The sequence below is a fragment of the Sturnus vulgaris genome, unplaced genomic scaffold (assembly GCF_052056855.1).
Source record: "Sturnus vulgaris isolate bStuVul1 unplaced genomic scaffold, bStuVul1.hap1 Scaffold_194, whole genome shotgun sequence".
Taxonomy (NCBI): Eukaryota; Metazoa; Chordata; class Aves; order Passeriformes; family Sturnidae; genus Sturnus; species Sturnus vulgaris.
In genome coordinates, this window is record NW_028276164.1 from 122,911 (window position 1) to 145,014 (window position 22,104).

At 49.0% G+C, this 22,104-nt stretch overlaps 1 protein-coding gene and 2 long non-coding RNA genes across 5 annotated transcripts; 1 reads left to right on the forward strand and 2 right to left on the reverse strand.

Moving 5' to 3' along the window:
• Window positions 1–1,851: 1,851 nt before the first annotated feature.
• Window positions 1,852–5,600, reverse strand: LOC148218163 (uncharacterized). Of its 3 annotated transcripts, none has more exons than XR_015800565.1 (3): window positions 5,425–5,600; window positions 4,190–4,306; window positions 1,852–2,443 (listed from the first exon to the last, which is right to left on the reverse strand). It is a non-coding gene; the product is annotated as an uncharacterized LOC148218163 (long non-coding RNA). The 3 variants fall into 3 exon arrangements; XR_015800563.1 differs by lacking the exon at window positions 5,425–5,600 and adding an exon at window positions 5,323–5,380; XR_015800564.1 differs by lacking the exon at window positions 5,425–5,600 and adding an exon at window positions 4,471–5,316.
• A 7,266-nt stretch (window positions 5,601–12,866) lies between these two features.
• On the reverse strand, window positions 12,867–16,464 carry LOC148218164 (class I histocompatibility antigen, F10 alpha chain-like). Its single transcript, XM_088157978.1, has 8 exons — window positions 16,353–16,464; window positions 15,185–15,448; window positions 14,563–14,838; window positions 14,072–14,344; window positions 13,875–13,979; window positions 13,741–13,776; window positions 13,583–13,615; window positions 12,867–13,101 (listed from the first exon to the last, which is right to left on the reverse strand). Exons 1-8 carry the CDS (start codon window positions 16,426–16,428, stop codon window positions 13,088–13,090), a joined length of 1,077 nt encoding a protein of 358 aa, XP_088014104.1. The 5' UTR covers window positions 16,429–16,464; the 3' UTR covers window positions 12,867–13,087.
• Window positions 16,465–16,640: 176 nt separating this feature from the next.
• On the forward strand, window positions 16,641–19,114 carry LOC148218165 (uncharacterized). The gene is made up of 2 exons (XR_015800542.1): window positions 16,641–16,883; window positions 18,731–19,114. It is a non-coding gene; the product is annotated as an uncharacterized LOC148218165 (long non-coding RNA).
• The last annotated feature ends 2,990 nt before the right edge of the window (window positions 19,115–22,104 follow it).

A 22,104-nucleotide genomic window follows, 5' to 3' on the forward strand; every position in this document is an offset into this window, starting at 1 on the left:
ACACGGGCATGGATGGAGATGTGGGGGACAGTGACAGGGATGGAAACATGGTGGGGACACAGCCATGGGTGAGGACATGGTGGGACATGGCCAGTGACATGTGGGGACACGGCCACGGCCGGTGCCATGGGGGGAACTTGCAGGGGCTGTGGGGGATGCTGGCTTGGAGGGAGTTGAGGGTTCCTGGCAGGGACTTGGGGCTCGCTGAGGCCTTTGGGGACCCCAGGCCGAGCGGCTCCGGCTGCGCTGGGAGACCCTGGCGGAGGTTCTGGGGCAGCTGCTCAAGGACCCCCTGCCCTGGAGCCCCAGCCGGGCATTGGGCTCCTGGAAGGGAATGAACGTCCTTGTCCCCAGCAGGACAGATTTCTTATTTCTTGCAGGTGCAAATGGTTCTCTTACCAGAATAGCTTGTTGTGTTAATTGTTTTCATGCTTAAGATTGTTTTCACATGGGTACAAGCAAGTAACTTAGCTGCACATAGAAGAAGTGACAGGCTAGCTATTAATTTAGCAGAGAGCAAGACCTGATTTTATGAGACCTTTTATAATTTGTCTACCTGACTGCAACATCTCACCCTTTTTCATTAATTCAAAGAAGGTTCATATGTTCTGATGATAAAATAGCTCTCTCATGTGAGGGTGTTATCTCATTAAGGTTATCACTGGTTATCTGTTAGATATGGGATAAGATACATAAAAGACAGATTACAATCAACAAAACTTAGCAAATTCTATCATGTCATTGACACAGGGTTTCACAGCATGAGAAAACAAAAGAATAATGTCCAGTGTGTCCTAGGGAAATGGAAAGAAATGAGCATTGTTTTAAAGTCCAAATAGTCCATTAGCTGGAAATGTTGATCTTTTTACACTATGGAATGTGCTCTTGGATCCTGGAACAGGGAATTACTGAAGAAGTTTAGTAGGAACACTCTACCATGATGTTGACACAAGGCTTTTGTTGGCAATTTGCCTGGGAATTTCCAGACACAGCCATGTCTTGGCACTCCTACTTCTGGTTTTGTTCTGGCCACGAAGGCTGCATGGTGATTAGGTTCTTTTTCTTCTCACTGGGCTTCATTTTCTTGGAGGCAACTGATGTTTGGCTGAATGAACAGGTGACTACTTTGAAGTTGTTGATGATAAAAACACATGCATACCTTCTCCTTAAGTTAATGACTTAATTAGTCTTTGTAAATTCAATTGGTGAGGTTTACCTAAAATATTTTCTTTTTTTTGGTATAAATATTGCACTATTCATATTTCCTTAGGTGTTAATTTCCCCTTCTTTGTTTTAAAAACAGCATGCGTTACTCTTGCCATGAACATGAAGGGAACATCAAAACAAAACTATATATATAGTAAAACCAAAAACTTACAGCAATCGGGAATAATTCAGATACAACAATGCAAAACATTTCTGATAACAGATATAATTAATAACACATGTGAAATTACAGGATTACCAAGCACTACAACATTGTACCATCAGCCCAGCGTCTGCAACAGCTGATAAGCCTCAAATCAGTGAAGAAGTGGATAATCATCACCGGAAAATGATTTGGGACGAAATGAGCGCAGAGCCGCCTGTGGCTGCAGTGCAGAGGCAGCTCCCAAGTCGGGCAGCAGACGGCGGGGGGGAAGCTCCGGGCCCCGCGGGGAGAACGGGAGCCTGAGCCGGCGGCGCTGAGCAGCGGGGGCTGCAGCCACCCGAAAGGGGGGTGGGAAAGCGCCACAGCGGGGAACGGGGGGGCTGTGATACCCCCTGAGCCGGGGCCTGAATCCTTAAAAACCGGAATAATCACGGACAAAGGCGCTGTAACTAATTAAAGTTACAAAGTGGTGTGTTTATTCACCGGCACGGGAGTCACCTCCCAAAGGCGTGACCGCCCCGAACAAGGTTCTTTGCCCTCTATTTATTGCCCAAGATCTTACATACAATACATGTGCATAACCCCAGCACCTCCCATCCCCATCCCATATTAAAATGAGCCCATTCGTCCTTCACGTGTGCGCAGTTCTTCTCTTGAATTGGGTCGGTGGTCTCAAAGGATGAAGTCAGGAGAGTCTTCATCAGGTCTCTGTGACCCCCTGGAACAATCCAAGGCCTCTTGCTTTGTGATTAACTGTTGTGTTCCGTCAGCGGATTCAGGATCCAGGGTGGTGTGTCGGTGCATTGCCTCTCACAACGGGTCTAGAAATTCAGAAGGGACCCTGTTTAATAGCATACAGGGCTGACCAGTTTATGGTTCTAGGAATTGCTCTTTCCAGCCCCTTCACTATTAATTCCTGGTATTTTGTTAGCTGTGCTGCTCCCTCTGATCTATTAGCATTCCAACCTGGATCCTGAAGGGGAAATAAATCCTTAATGTCCTCCTGTGTTGTTCTGCAATCATCCTCAGCCAGATCTTCAGCCACCTTCAAAGCCAACTGCTTCTCTGAGTCTGTTAAAGAATCAAGCAGTAGCTGGAGGTCAGTCCAACCAGGCCTGTGCTGTCTAACCATAAACTTCATTCTCTTAGCACCACCCATTGGATCGCTCTGATAACTCTTAGCAATCTTTTCCCAGGAATCCAGATCCAATGCAGAAAAGGGAACTTTAACTGGCACTGTTGTTCCCTCAGAGGTTACTGTCTCCCTCAGAGGAGCCTCTCTAATTTGTTTTCGGGTCCTTGATGCTGTGGGACCCTGTGGGGAGGGCCCTTCCTCCTCACTGTCACTGGGGGTGACGGTGGGTACAGTCAGGTTGGCTCTCATGCTTTGGGAGTTGGTGGGAAATCCTGCTTTAATTCCTGTTCTCCCGAGGGAAGGTGATGCAGGGGATGAAGTGGGGATAGAGGCTGGAGTTGATGGCTACTCTGAATCTACTTTCTCTATCACCCCTCCCCTTTCCTGCCTTTTAGAGGGTCTTTTAAGCAATTCTTCTGTTTCTTTTTCCTGAGCTTCCATACTATGTATCTTGTCAGGATGTGTGCATCTTTGGTTTATTGAACACTTACTGCAACATCGCTTGGATTTTCCCCCGTTAGCTTTATTATCTTTTTCCAGAGCCAACACTGAAGGGTCAGATGGTGGCCTAATCCCACAATCCCTTCTCCACTTGTAGTGATTCCAAAGGGTGGAAAACATCAGCATAATAACCTCCTGCAATTTTTGTTCACGCCTAAGTAAAAGCATTAGCTGTAACAAATTTTTACAGTCAAGCGTCCTGGTTGGTGGCCATTTCACCCCTCCTCAAGTCTTTAAAGTGGCCACCACTGCGGGCACAGCTTAACAAGCTGTCTCTTGGTTTCTGTACCACCATGGCCCACCAGCTCTTTCCAACGTGTCAAAATACATCCCAAGGGGCTGTCTTTAGGAATCTCTCTGCTCTCACTCGCCCCCATGCTGAGAGTTCCTCCTCTCTCAACGCCTTTTAATCTTGTCCCAACTCCGAAGCTTCACCTGGTGATAATCAGGTACAAAGGTACACTGAGCACACTCACCCCTAAGGATCTGTGCTGGTTTCTGTGGGGTTCCTGAAATCCCGTTTTCTAACAGCTCAAATATTCTATTGCTACCGTGTGCCTCCTGACCAGTGACCAATAAAATCCATATAACTATCTGGGTAGCCTTTTATTCCTTTCTGTGACAAAGATCGCAAATTCCATTTCTAGGTATCCTCCACTTGTATACTTGCCAGACCCACAGTTGTCGACAAATTACACAACGAAACACAACCCACAGGTTACAGTCACAGCTCCCCCTTGGACAGGAAAGTTCCTTTGGCCTGGGATCCCCCTCCCTGAACCTTCTATTCCTAGGCATATAATTTTACCAGCAGGAGAGAAAGGGAAAAGATAAAAGCAACTGAAGGAAAAGGGTTAACAGTGAAAGCAGCGAACCAAATCACTTAAGCTCTGCAATTATAATCTTTGACACAAGATGGCTGTGTTGCCTAAAGAATGAAACCTTTCCCCACAAAATGGCGATATCTTTCTAAAATACTCACAACGCGCACTACCCAACTAAAAAAAAAAAGTTCCTTTTTATTCACCTCTAAAGGAATTAATGTATCACAACCAAACACTTCCAAACACTTCACTCACAACACTTTTACAAAATGGCAAAATTCAAAACAAAAATTCGTTTTCTCCCCCTTCAAATTTCTGATCACAGTTCGCTGGCAAACCAAACCTCTCTCGTTGTACCTTGGGCTGAATATTCACAAAGCCACGCCGAAAATCCGGCAAACTTCGGCCAAGGCACAATTCCTCTGCGGGGGGAGGGTAGCTCTGAACTCACGTCGCTGCCTCTCCCCTCCGCACCTAGGGACCAACAACAATTGTCAGAATAGTGCCCCACACAATGGTGATTTTAAAGCCTCACAAACAACTAACTATATTTTCTCGCAGTTAAAACAGCCGCAATTAAAACTTCGGGGTTGGACGGAAACCGAGAAATCTTGCTCAAAGCTGCAAACCCGCAGTACCGGGTACCGGGGTTACTCCGGAGTGTGCAGGATGTAATTTCAAACCGCACCCACACTGCTCGCTTCCTTTAAACACAAAACAAACAGCTTAAACACAAAACTGCCGCTCTCACCCGGTAATACACCGTTCACAATCTCACTGCTTGCACACACACAGAGCCAAAGCTCACACGCATCAACCAAAACTCACACACACACAGAGCCAAAGCTCACACACACAGCCAAAGCTCACACACACAGCCAAAACTCACACACACACAGCCAAAGCTCACACACCACCCCAGCCCCCGCGATTCAAGTGTAATACAAGTGCTTTGGGTTCCTCCGCCCTCCCGGGTGTATCCCTTCTGCTAATCAGCCGCAAATCTCAAAATTCTTCCACAACCTACACATACATAAATTCAAAACACATACACTACTTTGCGAACATGCTCCCAAAACCACACAAACCAAAGTGCATACAGCACACCGCTAACCCACAGTCTAAGCACACAAAACAAGTTCCATCCACACGCTCAAGAACACACGCACATCTGGAGCACACAGACTGTGATCACCATATTCTGCAACCCAAAAATGGAGTCACCCACACACCACCACTCGTGACGGATCCCTCAAGCTAAAAGCCCACCACGCTGCTTTTAAACCACAGATAGAACTGGAGCCACCACAGCTCCCGTACCACAGCCCTGCCATGAACGCTGTTATTGCCCTGCCCCAGCTCTGCCCACGCTGCCGGGCGAGCTCCGCTCCCGGCGGCCGCCACCGGCCCCGCTTCGGGACAAGAGTTCCTGGGGCTGTTACTGATCTCACCCGGAACACAAACCACTGCCAAATTCCACGGAAACTTACAAACAAATCCACTTCAGGCTTTTTCACTGCGCGCTTGACATCTCGCAGCATCTTATCAGTTTGCCTTTCTTAAAAGTGGTTATCTTTAATTTTTAAACATACCTTTTTTGTCCGTATCTCCGGCAGATCTCGTTCTTTCCCCCGGGGTGCCAGCGGGGAAAAGGAGCCCTCTTCCTAGGAAGATCCCAGGTGGGCGCCCAAGAGGGGTCCCGAACCTCGCTGGCCCTCGGCCAGAGAGAAGAGAGTCCTGCCGCGGTCACCAAATGATTTACCAAAATAAGAGTATTGGCCTATTACTGATACCCAACTGTGACGGACAAAAGACTCTTTAACAATTTAAAGTTAGAAAGTGTATGTTTATTCAGTGCTGGGCAGCTGCCTGAGGTAACCCTCCAATACACGCTGCAAAATTACAGGTGATCACAGAGTCGATTTATTGATAAAAGCATCAAACAAATTCATAATACCAGCCTCTCCCATCCCCCCGCTTCCTGTGGTAATTAGCTTGAATCGCTATTAAGCATGCGTGGTTGGCTTCTTGAATTAAGTCTGGGGTCGTTTTTGTGGGGAGGGGTCTTAAAAAGAGGAAGAAAGGCGAGTCTTCCTCGCCCTGAACTCTCGACCCTTTCTATCGACGACAATACAAATGGCTTCTGGGAGAACTCAAATTTTCCCTCCCTTCATGACTTTGAATAAGTTTCTGCTTGCAATTGAAACTACTTACTAGTTTCATCTGTTCCCGTTGCAAGCACAGCTGAGCAAACATAAAATGACAGTCAATAAATTATTTAAGTTTCAGATAACCATCTGAAGGCCAGTTTCTTCTAACTTCTAACTCTTAATTATTTTCAGCAAGGCCTATGTTTATTCAGCGCCGTTTAATAAACTCTAGTAAATAACTAACTTTTAACTAATCCTAATTTCTCTAAGACTAAGTGTTTCACTTGGGTGACACATTGTAGTGTATGCACCCCATGCCACAGCAGCTGTACACAAACTAAAGGGGGGACATTGGCTGGCCGGGAATAGGATGCTTAAATACCAATCGCTGTTATTAGAGCAGGATGGTGTTACCTTGGAAACAACTTCTGTTGTTAAGCCTGCCATGTTTCTGTCCTCCACCTTAACTGACGATGTGCCTGATCAGGACTGTTTGCAGACAATTGAAGAGGTCTATTCCAGCTGGCCAGACCTGAAGGACGTGCCCCTGGAAAATCCAGATCAGGAGCTTTTTACAGATGGCAGCTAGCCCAGAGAGGACATGAAAACATTTCAACATTTTTGTGTTGAAAATCTTTTGAAACATCTAAAACAGGTAATAATAGGAAAAGGAATGACTGACATTGTACAATCAGTAGTGAGCAAATATAAAATCTGCTGTAGAAACAACCCGGATATGAGGAAAAGAGTTGTGTTAGGAGTAACAAAGGCCAGGGATCTTCCTGGAGATTACTGGCAAATCGATTTTGCAGCATTACCAGGCAAAGAGGGACACTGGTCCATACTGGTATTAGTTGACACTTTCAGTGGATGGCCGGAAGTTTTCCTCTGTCACATTAACACAGCCAAGGAAGGAGTGAAAGTTTTGCTCAATTATGTAATTCCAAGGTTTGGGGTTCCCTTGGGGATGTCTTCAGATAGGGAACAGCACTTTGTCACAACAGTGGTTAAAGAAGCGAGCCAGATTTTGGGAATTACTTGGGATCTGCACACACCTTACAGACCCCAAGCAAGTGGTGAAATTGAACGTATGCATGGGACCCTCAAAACACAAATTAGTAAACTTTGTCAGGAAACATCCATGACATTGGTTCAAGCCTTGCCTGAAGCTTTACTGAGTATCCACATCCAACCGAGGTGGAGGGATAACATCAGTCCCTATGAAATACTGTATGGCAGCCATATCAGATTCCACATGTTCCAGGTGAAATTCACGTGAAGGGCAAACTTGATTCACAGAGATATCTAATGGCTTTGGCTCCACATTGCAGAAGCTCCAGAATTACATCCTGCTATCCAGACCCATAGGACTGGACACACCTGCACATCCCTTCCAGCCTGGAGATTGGGTCTGTGTGAAGTGGTGGGACAGTGATCCTCTGCAAGCCAAGTGGAGAGGACCATTCCAAGTCCTGCTGACCACCTTCACTGCAGTCAAAGCTGCTGGCAAAGGATCATGGATTCACTGCTCCAGAGTTAAGAAGGGTTCTGCTCCGGAAACTACTAAAAGAACAGAGATTGATGCAGATAAAAATATGTTTTCAATTATTCCTCTTTTATGCCCAAAGAAATGTTCATAACAATCATTATTCTTCTTTGCATGATAGCGAACTGTGCAAGACATTTCTACTGTTAGATATTTATCTATTATTAGATATTTATCTGCTGATATTTCTTATTGTTATTTACTATATTTTAGATACTTATCCATTATTAAACACCTATTATTAGCAGATATTTAGAATAGAGACTTGACAAGGTAAAGGCCTTGTTAAGCTTTTAAAGGGGGGAAAAGATGCCTTAATTTTCAATTTTCATATTTTTCAGATTCTGTGCTGCCCTAGTGCGTGACTCTGAACTTCAAATAAAGTGTTAGCAAGTTCTCTTCACAGCTTAGTTAGACAAAACAATCCTTTTCCAGCCTGAGAACCAAGGACACCATTGCAGCTTCAGGCCCAAAAATTGTGAACAACAATGAATTGAGGAGAGCAATCTGGGTGAATGAGACTTCATAACCTAGAGCTCTAATTGGACAATTAACCCCAAGATGTAAATTGACCAAAACTGATAAAAGTGTGGAAATCTGTGACCGCTCGTCCATCTTGGGTAGAGCCACGGCCGGGCTCTTGTACTGCCCAAGGTGAATCCTTTGAAGGCCTTTTAGTAAAAACCTCCTTGACTCCTTTAACTCTGCCCAGCCTCTCTAGGCATCAGTTGGAGATTCCCCAGTGACCCTGGTGATCCGTGTTGGGAACACACCTGGCTGGGGGGGCTCCACATCTTCCTGGCTCCCTGTGGACACCTGGATGAATGCAGGGGCAGGAACGTCCATTGGGGCCCAAACTGACATTGGGAATTCCTTGGGGAGAGCAGATTTGTTGACTTTCAACCCCAAAAAAATCTTCTGCATCCAGTCCTATCTTCTGGTGGCATCAAAGAATATTGAATGGTCTTGGAGGTCTTTTCCAACCTCAGTGATTCCATGGTTTTTATTTCCTATTGCCCAAGGGTGTCTTCTGTAGCCAAATACTGATGAACTGGAGCAAAGACCAAGATTTTGGAGACAGGGGGGCGGGAACCCCTCCAAAACAGGTTCTTCCCTCCCACCAAAGCACATGGATCCTCAGCTGGCATGGACAAGGAAATCCCTTTCTTTCAGCCTTGATTTGCTTTTCATTTTTCTTCATGGAGTAAAAATAAAAAAATAAAAATTCTTCTTGAGGTAAAAATAAAGACCTTGAACTGAGATATAGGTGGGGACATGGGGGGATGTAATAATTATGTTGAGATGGACATGACTGGCATCATCAGCAGTCCTTTATTAAAAACTTTTCATGCCTTATTTCAATGGACTTCTCTATGGAAACTCTGACTCCTTCCCTCACAGGCAGCTCCACACAGCTCTGACTCCTCCTCTCCTCTCTGCAAGTTTCCTTCTTCCTTCTACATCACTGGCTAAACCCCAGCCTGTCCCTTATCTGGCCACCTAACCCTGTCTGTCACAACAACTTCTTACCTTATCTGGCCCTTGCTCAACCCCATGTCCCTTCTCTCCTCACAGCACAGCCAGCAGACTCCACCCCAAACTGCAGCAGATCCTCAGTCTCAAGCTCCAACTGTGACTGTAACTGTGACTAGTGGCCAGCTATCCCACTCTTTTATAAAACACCCATCCTCACTGTTCAGGCAAGGCTGTTTGCACTCCTCAGTAATTAGTACAGGTGTAGTTCATTGGGAAACATTGCCTTCTAGCCTTTCAACCTATCTTCCCACAAATTCCCCCTTTTTTATTTAATCAAAATAAATTGACATGATGACACATTCACATATTTCACCTCAGACTAACAGTTATACAATTGTTTGGGCAACACATCACAATAAGGACATATACTTGAAATCTCAGTTCTCAAATATCACAAGTAGTTTGCCTAGCTTTACTTCATGATTGTTTCCTTCAGCAAGTTCTTATATAAGAAATAATTGTCTGCATGCTGTAGATTGATTAGACATTTACCTTTCCCCAGAGCCAAGAGTCTTATTATTTTTCTCCTCACATATAACCAATTTATTCCAGTTTCATTACCCAAAGTGAAAGTTTACAGCAGCATAACAACCACATCCAATTAATTCTGATTGATTCTTCATTCTTTTCTCAGTGATTGTTAACTTTCTTTTTAAAATTACTTTGGTTTAAATTTGGCTTTTAGCAGTACAGAACATCAACCTAAGGATTCTCTTAGCTCTGAAATGCCTTTGTGAATTAAGCTTGATACATTACCCAGATTCACACAGTACATACTATTAAAGCTCAAAAAGCAGAAAGCTGCAATTCATAAACACAATATATATATTTCAGCATCAAACAGACACATTGCATTCAACAGCAGAACCACCATCTCCAGCTTTTCCTGTGTCTTGTTCCTTTAATTACTTCACTTTTTCCTTCTTCAGCTTAGTTGCTTTTGTAAAGTTATTTTAACTAACTTCTGTGCAGGAGTAACATATTTGAACTTGACTCTTAATTCAGCTTTTTGGGGGACACAGAGGCAGCTCTGGCAGGCTCTACTTCAGGGACAGGCACATTCTCAAGCTGAACTTCATTCTTCTCTTGCTCCCCATTAACTTCAATTTCTAGCTCTGATTCTTCTTCTACCTCCTGCTCTGTTTTCTATTCTTTTAGAGTCTCATAGAGCAATCTCCAGGTGGCAGTCAAATTTGCAGCTGCCTTGTCCCCTTTGCATACTGCATCCCATGGTCTTTCCCCAACTTCTTTCCATACTCTAACACCACAGGAAGTGCTTTCATCAACCTTAATAACATATTTTTTTTCTCCCAAGTGTTTTTTTAATACACATAAAACAGTCTGTTGCCAGTGGCTCATCTGGATAAGCATCCCTTCAGGTGTCACAGACAATCAGGTTCAGACCAGCGGCTTCCCCCACTGCTCTCAGCTTCACTGGGCTCCGTCTCTGGCTGTACCTCACCCTACAGCCCAAGTCCAACCACGCTGGCATCACCATTATGTAGTAACTATGTTGAGACGGACTGGACTGATACCATCATCAATCCTTTATTAAAAACTTTACATGCCTTCTTTCTGTGGACTTCTCTCAGCCAACCCTAACCCCTTCCCTCATAGGCAGCTCCACACAGCTCTGACTCCTTCCCTCACAGGCAGCTCCACACAGCTCTGACTCTGTCTCTCCTCTCTGCAAGTTTCCTTCTACATGACTGGCTAAACCCCAGCCTGTCCCTTATCTGGCCACCTAACCCTGTCTGTCACAACAACTTCTTACCTTATCTGTCCCTTGCACAACCCCATGTCCCTTGTCTCCTCACAGCACAGCCAGCAGACTCCACCCCAAACTGCAGCAAATCCTCAGTCTCAAGCTCCAACTGTGACTGTGACTAGTGGCCAGCTAGCCCACTCTTTTATAAAACACCCATCCTCATTGGGCAGGCAAGGCTGTTTCTACCTCTCAGTAATCAGTACAGATGTAATTCATTGGGAAACATTGCTTTCTGCACTATCCTTTCAACTTATCTTCCCACACTTATTCTGTAAGGCTTTTCTTATTTCCTATAGTTATGGTCACCATCATCTCATGGTCATGGTCACCTCACAGCCACCTCATGGTCACAATCGTCTCACAGCCATGGTTGTGTCATGATCATCTCATGGTCTTGATCACCACATAGCCATGGTGTGTTGTGGTCATCTCATGGCCACCTCTTGGTCAAGATGTGTCATGGTCACAGTCATGATAATCTCATGGCCTTCAGTATTTCATGGCCGTGGTGGTGTCATGGCAATCTCGTGGTCATCTCATTGTCACCATCATCTTGTGGTCATCTCATGGTCACGGCCATCTCATGGTCATGGTCATTTCCTGATCACCGTCATCTTATGCTCACGGTCATCTCACTGTAATGGTCACCTCATGATCATGTCATGGTCACCTCATGGTCATCTCATGGCCACGATCACATCAGGGTCACCCCAAGGCCATGGCTGTGCCACAGCCAACCCATGGTCATCTCTTGGTCCAAATCATCTCTTGGTCAGGGTTGTGGTTGTGTCATGGTCATCTCATGGTCATGGTCATCTCATGGTCATGGTCATTTCCTGATCATCATCATCTTATGCTCACGTCACCTCGTGATCATGTCATTGTCACCTCATGGTCATCTCATGGCCACGATCACATCAGGGTCACCCCAAGGCCATGGTTGTTTCATGGCCAACCCATGGTCATCTCTTGGTCCAAATCATCTCTTGGTCAGGGTTGTGGTTGTGTCATGGTCATATCATGGCCATGGTCACTCTCATCCCATGGCCATCTTGTACTTGTGTCATGGCCATGGTCATGGCCAGGGAACCTCTCCAAGCCCCAGTTTTGGAACACTCAAGGACCACTGGGGGCAACGATGCCTGGCCTGACCCCTCTCCCATCCCACTGCCCTTCCAGGAGCCTGACATGGCCAAACCTGTCGGGGCTTGGCCTGCCCTGACCCCGGGCTGGTGTCAGTGAAATGGCTAAATAAATAATAAAGGGACAGGAATGACTAAAGGGCTAGAAACTGAAAGTGTAAGGAGAAATAAAAAGGGTGCACAAAGGCCCCTTTAGAAGACCCTAAAATGGGGTTGAGCAGACACTGATACAGACTATGAAGGAATGTTCTAGAAAGCTTCCAGCCAATCACAGACCCTTGTGCAGTCTCTATTTGCATGGTTATGCCCAGTAGTTCCCATAATCCTTTTCTTCTCCTCTACTGCTCGCCATAGTGTGACTGCATGTTGTCTGTCTTGGCTCCTCAGTGTCCAGGGTTGTTACCTGCTGTGGGGCCGGTTCCCAGCCCGTCCCTTCCATGATGGACTGCTACACAGACTCTCCTGGGGACACATGGGATATGGGGCATGGAGCAGGAAACAAAACCTGGGGGATGGAATTGGGTGTGGCTGAGAAGCCCTCATTTTGCTCCTGGTGTCCCCATCCCAGTCCTGGTGTCCCCATTTATGTGTCCCCATCCCAGTCCTGGTGTCCTCACACTGATCCTGGTGTCCCCATTCCCATGAATGTGTCCCCCACCCTAGTCCTGGTCTTCCCATCCTGCTCCTGGTGTCCCCGTCCCAATTCCTGCTGTCCCCATTCCCATTCCTGCTGTTCCCATCTCTGTCCCTTGCTGTCCCTATCCCATCCTGGTGTCTCAATCCCCGTGTCCCCATCCCTGTCCCCAGTGTCCTTATCCCTGTCCCCAGTGTCCCTATTCCCACTCCTGGCTCCCAGTGAGGAACTGTCGGCCACTGGAGGAGGGAACCCGGATTTATTGCCCCAAGCAGGATTTATTGCCCAAAGTAGGATAATTTCACACCGGAAAAAAAGCATTGGGAATATTTGTAATTCTTAGCTTTAAAACACTAGAAAATGGGAAATGTATCTGTTAGCAAAAGCTGTGGGTGGATGGGAACAGTGGGATGAGCTCTGCTGGCATCTCCTGGTTTCCTGGGAAGAGGGAAGGGGCCGGATCCAGCTCCATGGATCGCTCAGGCAATGATTTCTGTCGGGATGAGAGAGGGTCACGGTGTCACCCTCTCCATGTCCCCATCCCACAGGATGGACCTGGCTGGAGCCCATGGAGAGTGGGAGCTGTTTCAGAATCCCACCTCATCCCGCCCCAATCTTGCTCCATCCATCCCATGCGATCCCGTCCCATTCATTCTGCCCTAATCCCACTCTGGAATTCCACCCAATCCCTCTCCATCCATCCCACACCTACTCCATCCATCCATCCATCCATCCATCCATCCATCCATCCATCCATCCATCCATCCCAACTGACCCTGCTCCATCCAACCTGCACCAATCCTGCCCCATCCATCCCACCTGATCCCACTCGAGAATCCAGCCCCGATTCCACTCCACAATTCCATCTGATCCTGCTCTGGACCCCTGCATTGATCCAGAATCCCTCCCTGATCCCAATCTGTCCATTCTGCCCCGATTCTCCTCTGGAATCCCACCCTGATCCCATTGTGTACCTGTACTCAAGCCGTTGGTTCCCATGTCATTTCCTGCAGAAAGAGAAGATCCATGAGATTCCAGCACAGATCCAGTTAATCCACTGGGATTAACTCCAGGATCCATCCTGGGATCCAAACGGAGAGGATCCAGAGCTGGATCCACCACTGGTACTCACCGGCTGCCATGTTGCATCCATTCCTGTCCCTCCTCCCTGTGGAAAAACAGTGGGATTGGCGTTGGTGGCACAGGATTCCCAGAACAGTGCCAGGTGGATCCGTGCCCTTTCCCAACCCCCATCCCATGTGTTACCGGATTGGCGCTTCCAGATGACAAATCCAATGAGGACAATGAAGATGATGATGGCAGCGACGGACACAGCAATCACCACGGTGAGATTCCTGCCAGATGTCGGCTCTGAAAAATGTGGGATGGTGAGGAGGGGGAGGGGAATCCCCATTTGGGAATTCCAAATTCCCAATTCCCACATTCCACATTCCCAGCCTCACCCCAAGCGTAGATCCCGGGCCCCGACATTCCGGGATGCTCCACCCGGCACCGGTACTGCTCCCGCTCCTCCGGCCGCGCCTCGATCCTGGCCCAGGTGTGGAAGGTGCCGTCACTGTTGGGAACGATCCCGCCCCACTCCGTCTCCTGATCCCAGATTTCATCCCCCTTCATCCAGTTGACTGCGATGGAGCTGGGGTAGAATCCGTACGCGTGGCAGGACAAGATCAGCGTCCCGTGTTCCTCTTTTCCAGACACATGGACATCAGGGGGCTCTGGAATGGGATAACAGTGAGAGACATCCATGGAATTCTATTGAGTCCATGGGTGAGATCTGCCCCTGGAATTCCCACTGGAATTGGATGGGGGTGAGACCTGCCCATGGAATTTCCACTGGAATAGGATGGGGTGAGATCAGCCCGTGGAATTCCCACCGGAATTATTACGTTCCCAAGTCCTCCATTCCCAAATCCCACATGAATTCTGCTCCCACCTTTGCGGTCCAGCTCCTTCTGTCCATATTTGACGTATTTCTGGAGCCACTCTGGGCATTCATGTTCCAGGTAATTCGCCTGCCTCTCAACCTCGTTCGTTTCACTTTCCCAGTACCTCCTGCTGATCTCAGCAGCGCTGTCGGCCGCCACGAATCTCCTGGATCCCAGGTCAAAGGAAATGAGTTCCCGCCCATCGTAGCCATTCCGGAAGGACCCACGGACGCTCCCATCAGATAGGAGCTCACAGCCAAAAAGCCATTGTATGGTGTGGAGACCTGGGGGAATTGTACCCACAGAGTCCCAGTCCCACAGAGCCCCATTCCAGCCCTATGGAGCCCCAGAGTCTGATGGGGACCCACAGAGCCTCATCCCAGCCCCATGGATCCACATCCCAACCCATGGATCACAAGATATCCCATACCAGCCTAATGGATCCCCATCTCAGCCCCTTGGTGCCTTGTGAATCCACATCCAAGCCTCATAAATCCCATTCCAGCCCTATGGATCCCCATCTTAGCCTCATGGAAACCCACCCCAGCCCCATGGATGCCATCCCAACACCATGGATGCCACCCCAACCCCACAGATCCTATCCCAGCCCCACAGATCCCCCCCACTCACCCCTGCTCTGGTTGTACCGGTCCCGCAGTATATCCAGGTTCCTGGCATCCATGTTCTGGTTCCCCACGCAGATCTGGGTCTCCCTATCCCAATATCCCGGCCCGACTCTATCCTTTATCCACTGCGTCAGCGGCTCCATCCGGCCCCGCTCGCTGTCGTAGCGCACGAAGGGGATCCCATCCAGGTACCCAATCATCATGAACTGAGGGATCCCAGGGCTGGGCTCTGACACCGCCACATCCAAGTAATACAGGGAGTGAAGAACTGGGGGGACACAGAGATTTGAGGGGATTGAGGGGGTCATGGATCAATGAAAGGGTAACTGGGAGAGACGGGAATGGGGTGCATGGGGTCCCAGTGTCCAGGAATGGTGGCTCAGGGGACTCCCACTATCAAGGAAAGGGGGATACAAGGACTGTGAGAGGTGGGATGGGAGTTCCAGGGGATTCCTGTGCCCTGGAAACGGGGCTCAGGAGTCCCCGGTGTTGAGGGAAAGGGGGGGTTTGGGAGCTGGGAAAGGCAGGAATGGGGGTCCAGGGGGTCCCTGGGTCAGGGGAAAGGGGGATCTGGGGCTGGGAGAGGCGAGCGGATCTTGGAGGCGCAGCCTTGGAGACAGGAAAGACACCGAGGAAGTGCGGTGGGGGAGGGGACGGAAGGAAAGGCCGAATTCCAGGGAGTTCATCTGCATCTTATTGGATTCGCGCTGCGACCTCCCCTGAGACCCCTGGGGCGGCCGGGACCCTCTGGGACCCCGTTTCAAATAGCGGCGGGAGTGGAAAACGGGGGAGACAGGAAAGTTGGGAGGTCCGAGGCAAATGTGAAGGGCGAGACTGAGGTCTGGGAAAGGGGGATGCCGGAAAAGGAGGTGCAGGGTGTCCCAGGCCTTGAAATGGACATTCAGGGGTGTCCCAGTGCCCAGGAATGGGGGTTCAGGGGGCGTCCCGTACCGCGATTCGGGGTTCAAAGGGATCTTGATCCCCAGCAATGGGGGTTCAGGGCGGTCCCGGTGCCTGATGAGGGGGTTCAGGGCGGTCCCGGTGCCGGGGAAGGGGGAGTCACAAAACCCAAAATGTGGCTATGGGAGGTTCCCGAGTCCAGGAATGAAGGTTTACGGTTTAGCCCGGAAATGGAAGTTCAGAGCGGTCGCGGTTTTAGGGGTCCCACTCACCTTTCGTCGCTCCCCCCGGGTCCCAGAGGAGCCCCAGGAGCCCCAAAAGCGGCCCCAGACCCAGCGCTGGAGCCATCGCGCTGCTCCGCTGCAGGCACGCCCGGCTCCGCCCGCCCGGCTCCCCCCGCCCGGCTCCCCCCGCCCGGCTCCCCCCGCCCGGCTCCCCTCGGCTCCCCCCGCCCGGCTTCGCCCCAGCACTGGCCCCGCCCCCAGGGCGGCCTCCGGCCCCGCCATTGGCGCCGCATGTTCCTGTCCGCCAATGGCAGCAGTATCTCTCAGTGACGTCATCAGTCGACGGGTAGATCCCGGTCTCGCAGGTTGGGGCGCAGAAGCGAAAGAGACCGAGGGAGCGCGGTGGGGAGAGGGGTCGGCGGAATCCCAGAGAATTCCTCTGGATCCCTCTGATCCCCGCTGCGATCCCCCGGCGGCCCTTTGAGAACTATCTGCAACCCCCTGAAACCCCCCTTAAGAAAGCTCCGGGAGTGGAGAACTGGAGGGACACGAAAATTTGGGAGACCTGGGGGTGTAAAGGTGAAGGAAAAGGGCGGGTCCGGGGTCTGGGAAGGGCGGGATGCCCGAGAAGGAGGTGCAGGGGGTCCCAGTAGACGTGACGAGGATCCAGGAGGGGGTCCCAGTATCGAATAATGGGGTGCAGGGGGTGTCCTCATGCCCAGTAATGGGGGTTCAGGGGGTCCCAGGATCAAGGAAAGGGAGCTGAGGGCAATGGGGGGTCCAAAGGGTCCCTGTGCCCAGGAAAGGGGGGGCACGGGTTGAGGAAAATAGAGAGTGGGGGCTGGGAAAGGCAGGAATGGGGGTCCAGGGGGTCCCGAGGACAAGGAAAAGGGGGACTGGGGTCTCCGAGAGGGAGAGGGTCTGGAAAGGGGTGCGGGGGGACATTGGTGCTGGATGAAGGGGTTCAGTTGGGTGCCGGTGCTGGATAAGGGGATACAGGGGGGTTCTGGTGCGCGGGAATTGGGGGTTCAGGGGAGTTCCGGTCCTGAATATGGGGGTTCAGGGGGTCCCGGAACTGGGGAAGGTGGTCTCAGTTCCTCCGAAATGAAGATTCAGGGAAGTTCCCGTGCCCAGAAATGGGGTTTTCTAGGAGTTCCCATGCTGGTAAATCGGGGTTCAGGGGGTCCCGGTTCCCAGGAAATGGGGTTTCGGGGGTGGTTTCCGTGTACGAGAATGGGGCTTCAGGGGGTTCCACGTTCCAGGTAAGGGGGTTCCGGGTATTTTTCGACTGGGCAAGGGGGTACAGGGGGTCTCGGTGCCCCGAAATGAACGTTCAAGGGGGTCTCTGTGCCCAGGAAGGGGAGTTCGTCCGGAAATGGAAGTGCAGGGGGGTCCCCGTTCCCAGCAACGGGGTTTCAGGGGGGTCCCGGTGCCGGGGGCGGTCACCGGTCCCCGGGCGGATCCCGAAGCCGCAGCTCGGGAGACGCGAAAGTGATCGGGGAACGCGAGGAGGGGGAGGAGACAGAGGAAACCCTGGGAATTCCTCTGAATCCCCTCCGGGACCTCCCAGGACCCCCCGCAGGACAAGCAGAGGGTGGAGAACTGGGGTGGACGCAGAGACTGGGGGGTCTGGGGGCGTCCAAGAGTCAGGAGCAGAACTGGTAGATTCAGGAAGGTTCCAAGGTTCAAGGAAAGGACTGGGAGAGGCGGGATGGGGGATCCAGCGGGTCACTGTGCCCAGGAAAGGGGTCCAGGGGTCCTCGGTTTTGAGAAAAGTGGAATTTGAGAGCTGGGAAAGGCAGGAATGGGGGTCCAGGGGGTCCCTGAGTCACGGGAAAGAGGGAGCTGGGGCTGGGAGAGGCGGGCGGATCCCGGGGACACAGGATGGGCGAAGGGAAATCGAGACGGGAGGAAAGGGGAATTCCACGGAATTCATCTGCTCCCACTGGATCTCCTCTGAGATCCCCTGGGATCCCCCGGGACCCCGGGGGACCCTCTGAAACGCCCTTCCAGGAAGCGCCGGGAATGGAGAACTGGGGAGACGCAGAAATTTTGGAGATCTGGGGGTCCAAAAGCCGAGGAAGAGGGCGCATCTGGGGTCTGGGAAGGGCAGCATGGCCGGGAATGGGAGTGCAGGGGTGTCTCAGAGCACTGACGGGGGTGCGGGGGAATCCCAGTCTCGGATAAGGGGGTGCAGGGGAAAGGAGTACGGGGCTGTCCCCGTGCCAAAAATGGGGGTTCAGGGGTTCCCGTTGTGGTAATTGATAAAAGATTCGTGTTAATCACAAAAGTCTTGGGGTTCGTATAAACCAGAATACTAAGGTCTGAAGTGAAGCATGGACGCTAGATAAAGGAAAATATATGATTAAATCGTTCTGTTTTAAATCACCATGTTACGTTATGTTGTGTTGTGTTATGTTTCCCAGATAAGTTATATCTGCTGCCAGCTTGCAAAATCACACTTCCGGATAGTCCTTCCTGCCTTTGTTTGATCACTGCTGCCTATCTCAAGGACCAGACTTCCAGATTTCCCTGGTGGTTGTCTACAAAGACCAGATGTTTATCTGTGAGACTGACTATCGCCCAGAGGCTTTGTGAGTTTGGATACAGATGTTTATTCGACCACCACTGCTTACTTGGCAAAATTATGACAGAAAAAAAACCAAAATTCATGATTATAATGAGAAACCATAGTATAAGAAGAGGCTGTAAACCAAGGTTGGATGGAGCGTGGAGTGGGCGGTGACCCCTCACGTTCCCACGCTGTTTGATCTGTCTATATCAAATAAAGCAATCTAAATTTTGCTGAATATCGAGACTTTTGTCTCTCATTTATAACAATTGGGAGGTGAGAGGAGTGATGGGATCTGGGGAGATCCAGACCATTGCCAGATCGTGGTCAGCTCATGTTCATCACGTGGTCACTCATGGTCATCTTATGGTCATCTCCCAATCACCATCATCTCATGCTCATGGTCGCCTCATGGCCAGGATCATGTTATGGTCATGGGCATGCCGTGGTCATCTCTTGGTCACAATACCTCATGCCCATGGTCATCTCACAGTCATCATCATGTCATGGTCACAGTCATGGACATTTCTTGATCACCTCATGGCCATGGTTGTGTCATGGTCATCTCATGGTCACTACATGATCCTGGGCACCACATGGCTGTGTCATCATCATCTCATGGTCACAGTCCTCTCATAGTCATGGCCGTCTCTTGGTCATCTCACAGTCACAGTCATGTCATCATCACAGTCATGGTCATTTATTTCCTGATATCCATCATCTCATCTTCATGGTCAACTCTCAGTAATGGTCACCTCATGGTCATGGTCATCTCATGGTCATGGTCATCTCCTTATCGCCATCATCTCATGGTCATGGTCATCCTGTGGCCACAATTATTTCATAGCAGTGGTCACCTCATGGTCATCTCCTGATCTCCATCATCTCGTTCACAGTCATGGTTGCATCATGGTTATTTCTTGTTCTTGGTCATCTCCTGATCCCCATCATCTCATGTCCATTGTCGTCTCACTGTAATAGTCATCTCAGGGTGATGGTTGTGTCATGGTCATCTCATGGTCATGGTCATCTCATGGCCACAGTTCTGTCATGGTCATCTCATATCAGGGGTCGAGGGTGGTCCCCAACAATCCTTTTTAGGCTTTGCGGATATCAGGGCAGAAGTGGCAAAAATTAAAGAAGAACGGAACAACAACCACAACTCAGAAACATAAAAAAATTTATTAATAATGAAAGTAAATGTGGGATGAGGCCCAAAAATCCAAATACAACAACTGAGAGGACAAGGTCACTTTAGGAGCCTGGGGTTGAAGACAAAGATACAGGGAGGTCCAAGGTGTAAATATGGGGTAAGGGAGGGGGTAGAGTTGAGCTTAGGGTCCAATGGGGAAAGGGGAAAGTGGGGCAGAGGTGGAGTAAGGGCAGGTAGGATCCAATGGGGTAGGTTGGGTGGAACATTGCATCAGCTGAGGGCCAATGGGGATACAAGGAAGGGAGAACAGTCTGGAACTGGGAGAGGTGATAATTAACTGGGAAATGAGGGTTAGGAATATGCATGAGGTATTAACATAAGCAATCCCATAACTCTTCATAACATTCTTCTGAGGTCACCACAACTTAAACAAATGCCTCCCAAAGTTTAGGGTTGGGATATAATTTTTCTTTGGTGATGGTTGCCTGTCCTGGGATACTGGTCAGGCTGACTCCCACATCTCCCCCTTTCTGTTTAACTGTAAAAATAGAACTGAAAGATTTTTGTAAAACTCTGTAAAAACATCCTAACAGACAAGGAACAACTCACAGTATAATGACAACAATTATGAAGATAAGTAACCCCGTATTCATTATAGACAACACCTACCCCTTGATTTCCCAACTTTTAAAGAGTCCATCAAACCAGTCTTTGTCATCATAAATTCTTAACTTTTTGACTCCCATCTTTGAGGACTTGAATACTTTTGTGTATAGACTCACTATGGTCTGAAAGGTTCATGCAGCACATGCCTTCGAGGTCTTGGCATCCGTGTGCCAACAGCAAGAAATCTATGGCAGCTCTGTTTTGTAACGTTGTGTGTCTTAGGCTGTCAACATCTGTTAAAAGGTCATTTAGAGATAGAAGTAGCATTGGTTTATTTACATAACCAACATCCTAATTTTCCTAATTGCGTTATTGCTTGTGCAGCACCTACCCACGGTACAAAAGCAGAGGCAACAATCCTCTGTCCTCTATTCCAAAATTCTATTTCACTGGTACAGTCGAATTGGAACTGATGTGCAAAGCGGTTTATTTCCCTATTTTTGTCATTGCCAATTAGTGTTGTGACATTGGGAGTTAGTAAAGCAAGCCTACCAAGGCTACATGGGCTGCCTTTAATACGAGATGGAATGGCAGGCCATGCTCTGTCCCCACAAATAAGAAACGTGCCTGGTGGTAATTGCAAAGGGGCATCGATTTAGATGGATGTCATGAGGTATAATTGCACCATAGGCTCTCATTTTTATACCTTGGATGGTGGGGAGAAACATCCCACAGTGCTGGTTCATCTGGTTTTACAATTTGGGGCTTAGCACCATTAGATGTTACCAATTGAACTCTTTTTCTATAATGAAAGGTAAAGCAGTAATCCATTCGAGCTGAGCCAAACAGTTCCAATTCTTGAGCCTCTAATGGTGCATGTGGAAGGCTGCGAGGCCACGAATCTCAAAAATCTACAGGATTGTATTTCAGCTTACCCATGGGACTGTTCCTTTGCATATTACAGATGGCCTTTTTATTTACTGGCCACTCATCTATTGCCAGACCTACCAGCCATGTTGAAGAGGGGTTATTTGGGGTGGGAACAGATAATCATAAAGTCTCCTGGTGTGTTATGTTCGCTAAAGACTTGCTTCTTAGCTAAAGACAACTTAGGAGTTGTGAGTACTGGAATTTTCTGGTGGGTTGTCCTTTATTGGCTGTAGGTAAGGTTTGATGGTTTTGGCTGGTATCCACCGAGGTCCTCTATCTGTGGAGACACAACTGTATCCCTTCCCCCAATTATTAATTGAAATGGTCCTAAAATTTGATTTGTTTCAGGCTCTTTTACTAACACTGGTGGTCATCAGCATCATCAGCTTGTGGATTTCTGTTACAGCACGAGGCCGGCTCATGCTCCAGTGCAAGTTTTTTTGATGGCAGCCTGGGGAAATTGCCTTTAAAAGAAAATTGTTTAGCCGGGGGTTCGTTTTGACCAGGAACTGCGTATCTCCCTTTTCTCTGTGGACAGT